The 12,924-nt window shown below is 39.9% G+C and overlaps 2 protein-coding genes and 1 pseudogene across 3 annotated transcripts; all 3 read left to right on the forward strand.

Annotated features, from left to right (window-relative positions):
* The first annotated feature begins 336 nt into the window (after positions 1 to 336).
* LOC144006203 (glucosaminyl-phosphatidylinositol-acyltransferase PIGW-like) lies at positions 337 to 2,388 on the forward strand. Its single transcript, XM_077504932.1, has 2 exons — positions 337 to 484; positions 923 to 2,388. The coding sequence occupies exons 1-2, from the start codon at positions 482 to 484 to the stop codon at positions 2,381 to 2,383; spliced, it is 1,464 nt and encodes a 487-aa protein (XP_077361058.1). The 5' UTR covers positions 337 to 481; the 3' UTR covers positions 2,384 to 2,388.
* On the forward strand, positions 1,054 to 6,022 carry LOC144006204 (glucosaminyl-phosphatidylinositol-acyltransferase PIGW-like; annotated as a pseudogene). The gene is made up of 3 exons (XR_013279762.1): positions 1,054 to 1,177; positions 2,820 to 2,969; positions 4,455 to 6,022. The product of XR_013279762.1 is annotated as a glucosaminyl-phosphatidylinositol-acyltransferase PIGW-like (transcript).
* An 892-nt stretch (positions 6,023 to 6,914) lies between these two features.
* Positions 6,915 to 12,492, forward strand: ggnbp2 (gametogenetin binding protein 2). The gene is made up of 14 exons (XM_077504931.1): positions 6,915 to 6,942; positions 7,095 to 7,186; positions 7,917 to 8,039; positions 8,432 to 8,512; positions 8,591 to 8,844; positions 9,111 to 9,209; positions 9,407 to 9,520; positions 9,616 to 9,825; positions 9,910 to 10,078; positions 10,191 to 10,376; positions 10,966 to 11,272; positions 11,362 to 11,504; positions 11,586 to 11,771; positions 11,843 to 12,492. The coding sequence occupies exons 3-14, from the start codon at positions 7,947 to 7,949 to the stop codon at positions 12,053 to 12,055; spliced, it is 2,055 nt and encodes a 684-aa protein (XP_077361057.1). The 5' UTR covers positions 6,915 to 6,942; positions 7,095 to 7,186; positions 7,917 to 7,946; the 3' UTR covers positions 12,056 to 12,492.
* The last annotated feature ends 432 nt before the right edge of the window (positions 12,493 to 12,924 follow it).

Raw genomic sequence — 12,924 nt, forward strand, 5'->3', positions numbered from 1 at the left:
GTTCATCATTGTCAGACTGTTCTATTTAAATTCTCACAAGATCAATTAGTTATCTTTGTAATTGCATTCTCATTCTCACCAAGCTTCCATTACTCTGTGCTTACAATTATTATTGCTCTTTTTGTTATGCTTATGTTTAATCATTTGCCTCATTTATTTAGCTTTCAAGTTGTTATCATTAGCTAGTATATTTATTTATTTATTTATTTTATGTAATCAAGACGGTTTGCTAGTTATTGCGGTAAAAACAACCCGTTATTTTCCCCAACGCCGCGTTTGGTCAAGTGGTTCCAACTCGAGATTATTCCTATAGTTTGTCCAAGTGGAGCTTCCGTTGAATTGCTGCTGCACTGCAGCGCCACTTCCGTGTGTTTGGGAAATCAGGTCCTGCGTTGCAAACTTTCTTGCTGCTTGGATCCAGACCCAATCAACTTGTCCTGACATACGACTGTTTTTGTGAGCCTGTCTTTGGACAAGATTCATGGTAAGTAGAGTACCGGAAGTAGTAATAACGATGATGAGAAAATAGTGAGCTAATGACGCAGAGTAGTTTTATTATGGAACATTATTGGTTTCAGACGCGATAGTGTTCCTAATAGCGAAAGTGAAAGTACACACAGGGCTGGGTGATAAAATGACTTCAAATATAATCTCTCCCATTTACCATTTTAATCGATTTTGCACTCTTATAGGTAATGTACATGATAATGGCATTATTCAGAAGAAGGTTTTCTCTTTTCGCCTTCACTTTAAAACTGGGTTTAAAACGAGGAACAACACCAATCAAATGCGGAATATTTTACTGAATTTACGCAAAATTATTGACAATAAGAACAGGAAAAACTTTGAAAGATTTTTTTTTTTTTTAATAAACACTACCAGTTTTGTTTCATGTTGTCAATTATTATTTCATTGTTTGCAGGCCATGTCTCAGAAGGAGCTGAAAGAAGCATTTGTTAGTAATCTCAATGGGACCAGTCTACAGGAAGTGGTCATGGGCTCACTGATCACGCCGCTATGCATCCTCAAGCGAGCCCTCATCTTGATCCTCTACCAACAAGTTAGGGGGCGTCTCCCTCTGCCATTTCCAAGGATTTCTCACCTGCTTCTCGATTTCTCTGTGCTGGTTCTTCCCCTCGTCCTGTCATGTACTGTCCTGAGCGACCATCTTCTCCAGGTGGTCTTGAGCGTTACCTTTGTTTTGTTTTGTTTGCTTTGTCGCATCTGTCGCGGTAACCGGCAAACATCACTCGGCGTGTTCCTCAACAGGACTGTTCATTTCAAGCAGGTTCCTTTTGTGACCATCTTTCGAGTGATGGTGAATGTGCAAACAGCTATCAGTATCCTGGCTGTAGATTTTAGAGTCTTTCCCAGGCGGTTTGCTAAAACAGAAACATACGGAACAGGCGTGATGGATTTTGGTGTCGGAACGTTCATCTTTGCAAATGGTCTGGTGTGTCCAGAGGCACGTGGTAAGAATATTTACGGGTCCAAGGTGAAACATATCTGCAAACAGCTCCTGTCTGTGTGGCCCCTGGTTGTTCTCGGGACAGCACGGCTTGTCTTTGTCAAAATGAGCGACTACCAAGAACATGTGACTGAATATGGTGTCCACTGGAATTTTTTCTTCACGCTGGCCTTCGTCAGGGTTCTGACATCCACCCTTTTGGTTATTGTACCCGCAAAACACACGTGGATCTTGGCCCTTATTTTAAGTTGCGTTTATCAGTTTGCCCTGGAGACAACAGGACTCAAAGCTTTCATCCTGCACAACAATGACAGAACAAAGGACTTCCTGCATGCTAACAAGGAAGGCATATTCTCTATAGCAAGTTATGTTGCCATCTATATGGCAGGAGTCCAAGTAGGATATTACATCATGCAGCCAAGATTTCATGTCAGAGATTGGCTCAAAACAGTTTTCAAACTCCTGATGGGAACTCTCACTATGTTTGCTGCTTTATGCATCTGTCAGACTTTAGTGGAGCCAGTGTCTCGTCGCTTAGCTAATGTACCTTTCTGTTTGTGGAGTGTTGCTCAATCGCTCCTTTTTGTATCTTGTATTGGTTTAGTTGACTTGATTGTACTGTTTGCCAAAATAACATCAGGCTGTCAATTTGTACCATCGTCATGGAATTCATATTCAGGCTCCCACAAAAAGAGAGATGAAATGGAAGGATTGTGCCTTGTTCAAGCCATCAGCAGGAATCAGTTGTTATATTTCTTGCTTTCAAATGTCTTGACAGGGCTGACCAACACCTTAGTTAACACACTTGATTGCGGTGATTTCTTTTCTGTGTGTGTCCTGCTGTTGTACATGTTCACAAACAGCACTGTTATATATGTTTTGCATCTCTGTGGAATTACAATAAAATGCTGGTGAAGAAATTGTTTTACGGATCGATGCCAGTAAGTTGCGCTGATGTAAAATGTACTTTCAGAAATTTAGAAAATGTAGTAAGTAGTTGCTTATGCCGTAGGTGATGGAGTCGGAGAAGTAAGTATTACAACTAACAATAATGCTGTTGTATTAATTATTTATTACTCATTATTACCTGCCTACTACCTAGCACCTATGTACAGCGCTTTAGTAAATGCTAAGTTAGTTTAAATCTTTGAAAATATTTTAACTTTTAACATGTTATATTTAAATTAACCGTTTTATATGTATATCCGAACAGTACTGCTTGTCCTTGTAGCGGTCGCAGGTGAGCAGGTGCCTGTTTCCGCTAAATTTTGACAGGTGGTACCTTGGACTGGTCGGCAGTCAGGTATAAACATCCATCCATCCATTTTCTTGACCGCTTATTCCTCACAAGGGTCGCGGGGGCTGCTGGCGCCTATCGCCGGAGAAGACCCACGCGGGCACGGGGAGAACATGCAAACTCCACCCAGGAAGGTCCGAGCCTGGACTCGAACCGGAGACCTCAGAACTGGGAAGCGGACGTGCTAACCACTCGACTGCCCAGGTATAAACACTTAGGGATATAAAAATAAATGCAAAAAAAATAACAACTGTTAAAGTCTTCGCTTGTCATGATGACACACTGCAAACACTGCCCGTGAATGATGTTCACTGAAAATTGATGTATGATTAAAAAAAATATATACATGAAACGTGCTAGTCAAAAATCCGAGTTTCATTGAATGCGACATACAAGAGGAAACTAGGAGGAGGCTTGGCTTGTGATGTCACGGCTTTGTAAACTCAACCTTGCAGCAAAATGTTTTTGTGTGTGTTATTTTTGGCATTCGCATTGCACATCGACCTGTGGTAAGTAGACAAATGAAACACTTATTAGCCGCATCAGCTTTGAATTCAATTAATTATGATTTATACAATACTTGTGATAAAAAGTGAACGTTTTTTCCCACGCATAAGAGGACGTTCAAAAGAGACTTTCTCAAGTTTCAAATAGCGGTGTTGCATGAAATTGTCTGGTAGAGCAAGCACACGATTGTCTCTTAAAGCACATTCAACTTGGAACAGAAAACGTAGACGTCTCCACAATGAACAACATATAACAAGAACAATTGGAAATGATACTGCGATGAAAAGTATAAGCAAATGAAATGAAACAATTTACAAAGGTATAAAAGGGAAAGAGGTTTGAGGTTTTTTTTTTGTTTGTTTTTTTGGTTTTTTTTTTAAGTATCCCACCCAGACAGGAAGCCGTTATTGAAATTACATTGAGCTTTATTTTTCTAACAGTCACCGAATCAACGTTGAAATCTGATCTTATTTTATTTTTTATTTTTTTAAATAAAAACTGAGACATTTTCTGCACAAAATCCGGGATGGAGATGGGGTGGCCATTGACACCCTTGTCATTGAGTAGGTTTACATGCAAGGAATAACTATTTTAAAACTTCATTATTGGGAATTTGCTAGGGCGGAAATGTGCTGTTACTGTGTGTGGGAGAATATACGCTGTCTGTCAGGCTGTACAAAGAAATTCTCTCCTCTCCCATAAACACCTGTCCTAATAAAATGAAAAAGAGCAACGATGCCAGCACATTGTTCTGCATATGCTTGTGCACAACGTCATATAAGTACAAGCTAACGATAATGGGAATAACCTTTAACAAGTAAAAATATTTTTGTATTTATTTTCAAATGTAATGATTTACATCACGTTTTTGCAATGGAAAAAAAAAAGAAAACTTCATTAAAAATTTTAGGTGAAGACATCTAGATTGACTGACATAGAAACAAATAAAAACAAGCGATTAAAAAATATCAAACCCGGCAGTCTGCCATATTCCAACAAATGTTACGACAGTAAGAACAGTTTCCTAAAATGTCTTGGTGTTAGTGCGCTATGTCCTAAAACTTCCATGATGAATAGTTCTCGTTCGCACAGTTGTTGTCCGCTGTCTCCATTTATATTTAACAATAGATTTTTTTTTTTAAATCAATTTAAAAAATGTCAATCATGTATATTTTTTTTCAGGTCATGTCTCAGAAGGAACTGAAAGAAGCATTTGTGAGCAATCTCAATGGGACCAGTTTACAGGAAGTGGTTGTGGGCTCATTTCTCACGCCGCTGTGCATCCTCAACCGAGCTCTCATTCTGATCCTTTACCATCAAGCTAAGGGGAATCTACCGCTACCATTCTCATGGATTTCTCACCAGCTTCTCGATTTCTCAGTGCTGGTACTTCCCCTGGTCCTGTCATGCACCGCCCTGAGCGACCACCTCGTCCAGGTGGTCTCGGGCTTTGCCTTAGTTTTGTTATGTGTCCTGTGTCACATCTACCATAGTAACCGCCACCGGCAAACCTCTCTCAGCACCTTCTTGAGCAGGACGGTTCATTTCAAACAGGTTCCTTTTGTGACCATCTTTCGAGTGATGGTGAATGTGCAAACGGCTATCAGTATCTTGGCTGTAGATTTTAGAGTCTTTCCCAGGCGTTACGCTAAAACAGAAACATTTGGAACAGGCGTTATGGATTTTGGTGTCGGAGCGTTTATTTTTGCTAATGGTCTGGTGTGCCCAGAAGCACGTGGCAAGAATGTTTATGGATCCAAGATGAAATATATCGCCAAACAGCTTCTGTCTGTGTGGCCCCTGATTGCTCTCGGTGTAGCATGACTCATTTTCGTCAAAATGAGGAACTACCAAGAACACGTGACTGAATATGGTGTCCACTGGAATTTTTTCTTCACGTTGGCCATTGTCAGAGTGGTGACCAAAATGCTTTTGGTTGTTGTACCAGCAAGACACTCGTGGATCTTGGCTCTTGTCATAAGTTGTGTTTATCAGTTTGCTCTGGAGACAACAGGCCTCAAAGCTTTCATCCTGCACAACAATGACAGAGTGAAGGACTTCCTGCATGCTAACAAGGAGGGCATATTCTCCATAACAGGTTATGTTGCAATCTATATGGCAGGAGTACAGGTAGGATGTTACATTATGCAGCCAAGATCCCATGTCAGAGATTGGCTCAAAGCAGTTTTTAACCTCCTGATGGGAACTCTGGCACTATTTGCTGTGTTGTACATGTGTCAGAATTTAGTGGAGCCAGTGTCTCGCCGCTTAGCTAATCTACCTTTCTGCCTGTGGAGTGTTGCGCTGTCTCTGCTTTTTATGTCATGTATCGGCTTCATTGATTTGATTGTACTCTTTTCCAAAACAATATCAGGTTGTCACTTTGTACCATCATCATGGAATTCATATTCAGGCAGCCGCAAAAAAAAAGATGAGACTGGAGCACTGTGTCTTATTCAAGCTGTAAACAAGAATCAAATGCTGTTTTTCTTGGTTGCAAATATCTTTACAATATTCACCAACTGCTTTGTGGACACTCTTGGTTGTAGCAATTTATTTTCAGTTTGTTTTTTGTTGTTATACATGTTTGGAAATGGCTTCGTAATACATGTTTTTTACCTCTTTGGAATAGCGGTACGATTCTAAATGTTTCTTAATGTAAAAGCTGTCAATTTTAATAAAGACATGATGTAATAACACAGTGATTATAATCTGTATTTTCTAAAGGAAGTGTTAATAAAATGTCCTTAGAAAAATGTGAGTTTGTTCTTATTGTATCACTGACGGCAAAACTCACCTGATTTATGACAATGTGAATATAAGTGAGAATGGTTTTCCAGATGTCAAGTCCGTTGTGATTGACTGGCAAGCAATTCCAACTCTCGCCTAAAGTCAGGAGAGAAATCGGATGGGTTCTAATTGTTGTTTTTAATTTAACACAAACAGTGGGTAAAAAAAAGAAGAAGGAAAAAAGAAAAACATTCAAAAATTGACTGATAGAGAAAAAATGTGTATTCTCTCCGAGTTATCATTAGCTACTATAGAATTTGTTGTTAGTTGACAAAGTTAGCAATGCACATTACTAGTCCAAACAATATATAAGTTAATAATAAATGAGGAAATCTCTCTTTGTGTGCTGAGATATTGCTGTTTTGCCAAATTATCAAATCACATCAGGTATTGTATCTGATGGTATTTTTTGTTTATGTTTTTTTATTTATTTATTTTAAGTTAGGTGCCTGCACATTTTAGTTCATCAACGTACTCCTACCGGTGCCGGTCGTTAGCAATGCAATGTACTTCAAACAGAGTTGGTACCAGAAGTGGCAAACATAGGAGACGGGCTCAACCTGGATTGAATCATCCAATTATCATACCTGAAAAGTTAACAAGCAATCATTCAGACTAACGATACATTGCAAACACGGGCTTTTATTCAAATACCCACACCAAGTGTCAACGTAAAATATGACATGACTCTGGAAGGCCGCATCAACTGTAAACGACAAAGAAATTACACGGCCCTGGAAGGATCACATCAATGCAAATCAAAGGACTCACGTAGCCTACTTAACAAATATGAACGGTGCGTGTGGAAAGCGGTTGCATTTTCCAAAATAGTTGACACACTTAAATGTCGCGTCACGTGTCAATGGATATTGAAGTTATGGTAAACTCTATCTCCGTCTTTAACACTTTGAGATTAAGACAGCAATATTGTTGAAGACGTACTAAAAGTCTCGCAGCAATCGTAAAAATTGACCTGCTGCGAGATTCCGGCGACGTTGATTAAAGAGGCGTTCCTCTTGTCTTCCCCAACAGGAAACCGGAAAGTCTAACTTCCGAAAGCTACGGGAACGCAGCGAGCCGTGCTTACACAACTGTTGTGCTGATAAGTAACTTTGCAGAAGCGGGTGAGTTCAAACTTTAAGTGCCCATCGTCCAATGCCAATTTATTAACGCAAACCAATAACATACACTACGCTCAATGTTTTCAAAAGCGACGCTGAGAAAAGTTCTGCCTGTCTCGCTTTTGAATTTTAATCAGCGAGCTTGCTCATGCTAACGGTGCTAAGCAGCGAGGCTAACAAGTGGGTTGCCAGGTTTCGTCGCTTCCACCGGGTACAAACTACAATAACAACGCAAGTGATAGCAACATTTTCGTTCATCAACTACAATTCTCGATGTACAGTTACCACAAGATTGGATTGTTACCCCCGCGTGCGAATGTTTCACTAGCGAAGTTAACAACTAGTCGCTACACCGCGTTTCCTAGCCAGCTGAGTTAACATGACGTGGTCTCAAAAGATTCACCCAAGTCTTTGCGATATAATTGATCTTAATTGTAAAGAAAAACACACACAACACAGACTCTAATAACCTACACTTGATTGGGCCAGATCCCCTCGAGGTTAGCTAACAACCGCTTAAACTGCTTAACAGTAAAATGTAGGTCAGGCCAGGCGTAAGTGACAGCATTGGCAGCATTACCGTTGTTATTGGCCGATATTTTCTATAAGAAAACACAAATATTAGCGGGAAGGTAATTAATGTTGCTCATCGTGACCTACAATATAGATTTACCTTATCCCGAGTTAATATTCAATGTATGTACTGATTAACTCTCCCATGTGAAACCTGCAGGTGAGCTGTGTTTGAAGGTGGGGAAAAGTCATGGCACATCTGGTAGCAGTATGCAAGGAAAATGAAGAGAAATACCAATTTCTTGTTGGACAGATTCCCCTGTATATTGATGACTCTTTGACGGTAGGCCACATTGGATGTGGCAGTGACTAACACTGTTTTTTAAGGTTTTTTTTTTTTTTTTTTTTTTTTAACTCAAAACACATACTTTTCAAGTTGTATTACTCAGGAACCTCTTAGTAGTACCATCTAAAAAAATATGTGATTGCACAAAATGGCTTAACAGTTTTAATGCAGATGCTATGCAATATAGGAAATTGTCTGCTTTTCTACCACAAATTAAAGACATTTCAAAAAGAGATTTCCCGACAAACATTTATTGGCCCGTTTTGGAAGTGATGACAGTTACAAATATTTGTCCAATTCTTCAGCATTATTATACCTTGAATTCTAATAAGTTAATATTTTTGCAAGGTACAGTGTTAGTAGTTTTTTTTTTTTTTTCTTGTTGACAGATGGTAATGGAATTTTCTGATTGTTTCATGGACATCGACAAGCAAGTAATTGCTAGTTCCCATTGGAAACAATTCCTAGAGGTTGGTACATTCGGACTCTTTTTATCACATGGATTTCCTGCTTCAATTTGAACTGGAATATGGTCCCTTTGCTTTTAGAGTCACTCCAAGTTGAAGCAACAGGACTTGACAGTGGCCTTGTCGGTGATGTTCAGTGATGTGTGCAGGACATTATCTCAGCTGCTGCCATGCTTGGGCTGCAGACGCAGTGTGGAGCGCCTGTTTTCCCATTTAGTGGAACCGGGCACCGTGACCTTGGGGCCGCTCACACTGTACCCTACGGGTATGCTCTCTGTCGGCAAGGCTTATTTAGCAGACTTAAAGAAGCTGTATAGCCTCCTCTACATCCAAGGGTAAGAAATAATCAGCACACAGCCTTCATATGTAGATATGTTAAAAAATAAACTGTTTAATTTTTATTATTTCAGCTTCAAACTTAAATGTTGTATTTAGCTCCTTTTTCAGTAGGCAAGTATTGTTACTCAAGTATATCCCAACAGTATTGTGACTGCAATACTAACACGTAGCATGTTTAGTGTCAGATGTTGCGTAAATACATTTTTTCTTTCTTTCTTTGCCTTTTTTTTTTTTTTTTTTTTTTTTTTTTTTTTAATAACAGGCCGAAGTTGAAAGATGTAATTGATGGCATTCCAAAAAGTAAAAAGGGCAACCGATGCCAGTTGCACTCCTTGGAGACAAACAAACTCAGACCTTTGGGGTAAGGACATTCTTATCTATGCGTCTTTATTTAATTAATGAATCAATAAAATTCCCTGTGTTGCAATACGTTTAAACCACACACTGTAAATCACACACGTATCTGCAGTCACTGGTCTGCACTCTAGGGACTGTGCGTCTCTTTTTACATTTATTTTTATTTTTTATAATAATAGTCAGTGTTGTGTTCACTTCCAGGAGCTTCTGGATGGATGTGTGGGAGCGGATGTCTAAGGAGTGCAGGGATGAGGTGGTACTTGTCGATAGTGAGTGTCTTTTAGAAGCACTGGAGGCACACATGCAAAAACTTGGGTAATGATTGACTGACCGCATTGATTTTCCAAATTCCACAATCTATATTTCAAGTGTTGCTTAAAAACGTTTGTTTTTGTTTTTTTTTCTCTCAGGGTGTGCATTGACTGTCGGATAAACATAATGAGGGCATACAACATTCTGGTTGGGGAAATAGACAGCAGTGAGGAGAAAGACTATTCCGCTGCCTTGTACGAGGGACTGCGCTGCTGCCCTATTGAGCACCACATCCAGGTGTGCTGCGAGACTGACTATATCGCACATCTCCTTAGCCGGGCAGAGCATGAGTTTGCAGCAGGCTACAAGTAAGTGACCTTAACTTAGCGCGAAAACGGTGCGTAGTCTGTCACGTGAGCCATTTTGTGTCATTTGTTTTTTTTTAATCATAGGAAGCGACATACCAAGACCTTTGATACTGCACAGGAAGAAGTCCTGACATCTTTAGGCGTTCATCTCTATGAGCGACTGCATAAGATTTGGCAGAAATTCCGAGCAGAGGAGCAGACATGGCAGATATTGCTCCACGTGGGCATTGATGAGTTGCGTAAAAGCTTTGAGGTACTTGCTTTGACAGCCATTATGTAAGTGAGTTGGGTGTTCCATGATGCTTGGTAAACGGCGCTATGGTACTGTGACGATATTCCTAACACAGGAAACGTTATGTCCCTAGACGGCGGTGGAGAATATGCAGGGGATCAGTCGGCTAGAGCAGTTTGTCAAGGAGTTGTCGGAGATGGAGCAAGCGAAACAGCTTAAGCAGGAGAAAAAGAGGCAAAAGCGGAAAAATCGCCGCAAAAACAGGTGTGGCTTTGACGTCTCGGATCAGGAAAGGGACATTACGGAAAAGTATGATGAGGTAAGTTGATTGGGTTTGCACTGCAAGTCTCAGTGCCTAATTTCAAATTATTTTATTTTTATAACTCTCTATGAACAAGTACATTTCAAAGTCTATACACATCCTAAAATGCCAAGTTTTTTTGATATAGAAAAAAAGAGCAAGATATTGTAAGGGGGAAAATATACAGTATAACTTGGTTGCATAAATATGCACACCTTTTAAAGCAGTTGCATCAGCGTGGCACCTTTTTGATTGGCACATGCTTCTTTGATAAAATGTTCCAAATCTATCAATTGTGTGGGCATCTCCTTTGGAAAGTCCTCTTCAAATCCCCCCACAAATAGGAAATTACAACCCCTGGCAAAAAATATGGAATCACTAGTCTCGGAGGACGTTCATGCAGTTGTTTAATTTTGTAGGGGAAAAAAAAAAAGCAGATCACAGACATGACACAAAACTAAAGCCATTTTAATTGGCAACTTTCTGGCTTTAAGAAACACTAAAAGAAAAAAGAAAAAAAGATGTAATCAGTAACAGATTTTTTTTTAAGCCATAGCCGCACTTTCACATAAAATCTACCTACCTACATGCTTTTGTCCTGTTTTAGGGGTCTCTCGAGCCTGAATACGGTAGTTGTACTGCCTGCGGAAGCAACCATGAGGGGGAGAGCATGTCTTCTGAAGTATGCACATCATTTAGTTGTCCAGACAAACGAGGTCCACATCCACACAAGACAACCGTCATTCATCCGAAACTCACGTTAACAAGCAAAGGAGGGGGGAAAGTTTGTGTATTTCAACCTTTACCCCTTTCCACCGGGAGTGATTGTGGCTACTCCTCAAGCATTGAGAGTGGCTCACGAGAAGGATCCGATATCGCTTGCTCTGACGGACTCTGCAACCACGATGAAGCAGGTCAGATGTCGGCTCAAACATTTTGAAACACAAAAAGGGGCTTCATATTAAATATGTTTGGTCATTGTATTCCCATCCTTTCTCCAAAGGTCAGTCCATTGAACATGACTGTGCTGAAGACAAAGAGGAGGAGGCAACAGATAGCTGTGTTGACTGTTGGCCACACTCTGAGGAGAAGCCCCAATGCAAGAGTAAGAAAAAGAAAAGAAAGGGAAATGCTTTAAACAAACGGGTAAGTGCAATCTAATAGATTTGTCCGTTTACTGCGTTTTGAGCCAGTGGACCTACCCAAGTATGTGAAATATGTTGATAGCGACACACAGCTGAAAGTCGCAGTGTGCGACCAGCCCACATCAGCCAAACCAAAGATCTAAATTCCCTCTTATGTGGTGTGAAGATGGAGGGTTTTGCACAACAGCTACCATGGGCAGCACATGACAAGAACCTGAGCCTTAATTCCAGACCGTTGGAGGCCAACTCGAGTCTGGTGGACCTCCTGGTAAAAGTGACAGCCATCTAACGAGATCTGTTATTGTCGAATACTGTACTCAAGTTGCTCTTTTCTTGCAGGATGATTCTGAAGCAATTTCAGATGACGATAATTGCCTCACGCAGGATGAAATTCAGGCATTTTTAAAAAGCAATGGGTTGTTTTACAGGAACCGTGACAATTATCGACAGCTACTGAAAGAGCAATTCACCGAGTATTGCTGCGCAAGTGACAGAAAGACTGTCTGCAGCAACTGGTTTACCACCACCAGTGTGAATAAAGTGCGCCAATGACTTCTCATTCAAAATCATTGTGACCTCTGCTACAGCAAATGCAGAAGAGAAAAGTCTGAATACTACAAATGTTATGGTTGATTATTTGGTGATTTTTAATGAATGTGATTCATCTTTCAAGTTTGCACTTAGGTGGAATTTCCAATCTCTTGATTCTCATTGGCCAAGCCATGTGACTTGGTGGTGATTGTACAAGGGTTTTGGATAAGAGCACAGTGGAAACTGAGCTCTATCTATACATTGTGTTACGGGAGCGTGGTTGTAGCGAGATCTGTTAAGTGACACTGAAGCATGGTGTTAAAGGTTGCACTCTAAAGGTATACAAAAGTAAATTTAAATAAATTATACAATGAATTAAACATTCATTTAAAATAAGAAATGGGTTGTGATAAAGCACATAACGTGAAAATTTGTAATAAAGTATTTATGAATCCCTATTCATGTTGTCCCAGATGTGATTGAGAAAATGTGTTGTTAAACATTTGCACTGTTAATTTCCTTCGTCTTTAATAATATGGTGTGGTGCCGAAGCCAAGGGGAGACAGGTGTGTCGCAAAAGACTTTCATAAACATTACTCAAACACCAAACAAGAAAAAACTTAATGTACGTCACTCTAAATCCTTCCCCCTCAACCCACTTAACAAAACATTAGTTCCATGGGGGAATTATGTCATCAGCACCACAATAGCTCAAGAGAAATATGAGGCAATGAGTTCATAAACTACTGATTAAAACTCCCAAATTAAAAATACAAATAATTCCATTTAGAATTTTTGCCGAATAGAATTTCACATCAGACGGCAGAGAAAGGGAATCGAATCAGCAGAACGTTTTCCTTATTTGCAATTCCCGTAGGTGTCGCAATCTT

This window comes from Festucalex cinctus, chromosome 18, assembly GCF_051991245.1.
Source record: "Festucalex cinctus isolate MCC-2025b chromosome 18, RoL_Fcin_1.0, whole genome shotgun sequence".
NCBI classification, from domain to species: domain Eukaryota; kingdom Metazoa; phylum Chordata; class Actinopteri; order Syngnathiformes; family Syngnathidae; genus Festucalex; species Festucalex cinctus.

Coding starts and splice junctions, on each gene's coding strand:
- ggnbp2 (XM_077504931.1), top strand. CDS start 7,947: ATGGCACATCTGGTAGCAGTATGCAAGGAAAATGAAGAGAAATACCAA. Junction 8,513..8,590: donor ATTGGAAACAATTCCTAGAG/GTTGGTACATTC, acceptor CTTTGCTTTTAG/AGTCACTCCAAGTTGAAGCA. Junction 11,273..11,361: donor CTGCAACCACGATGAAGCAG/GTCAGATGTCGG, acceptor CTTTCTCCAAAG/GTCAGTCCATTGAACATGAC.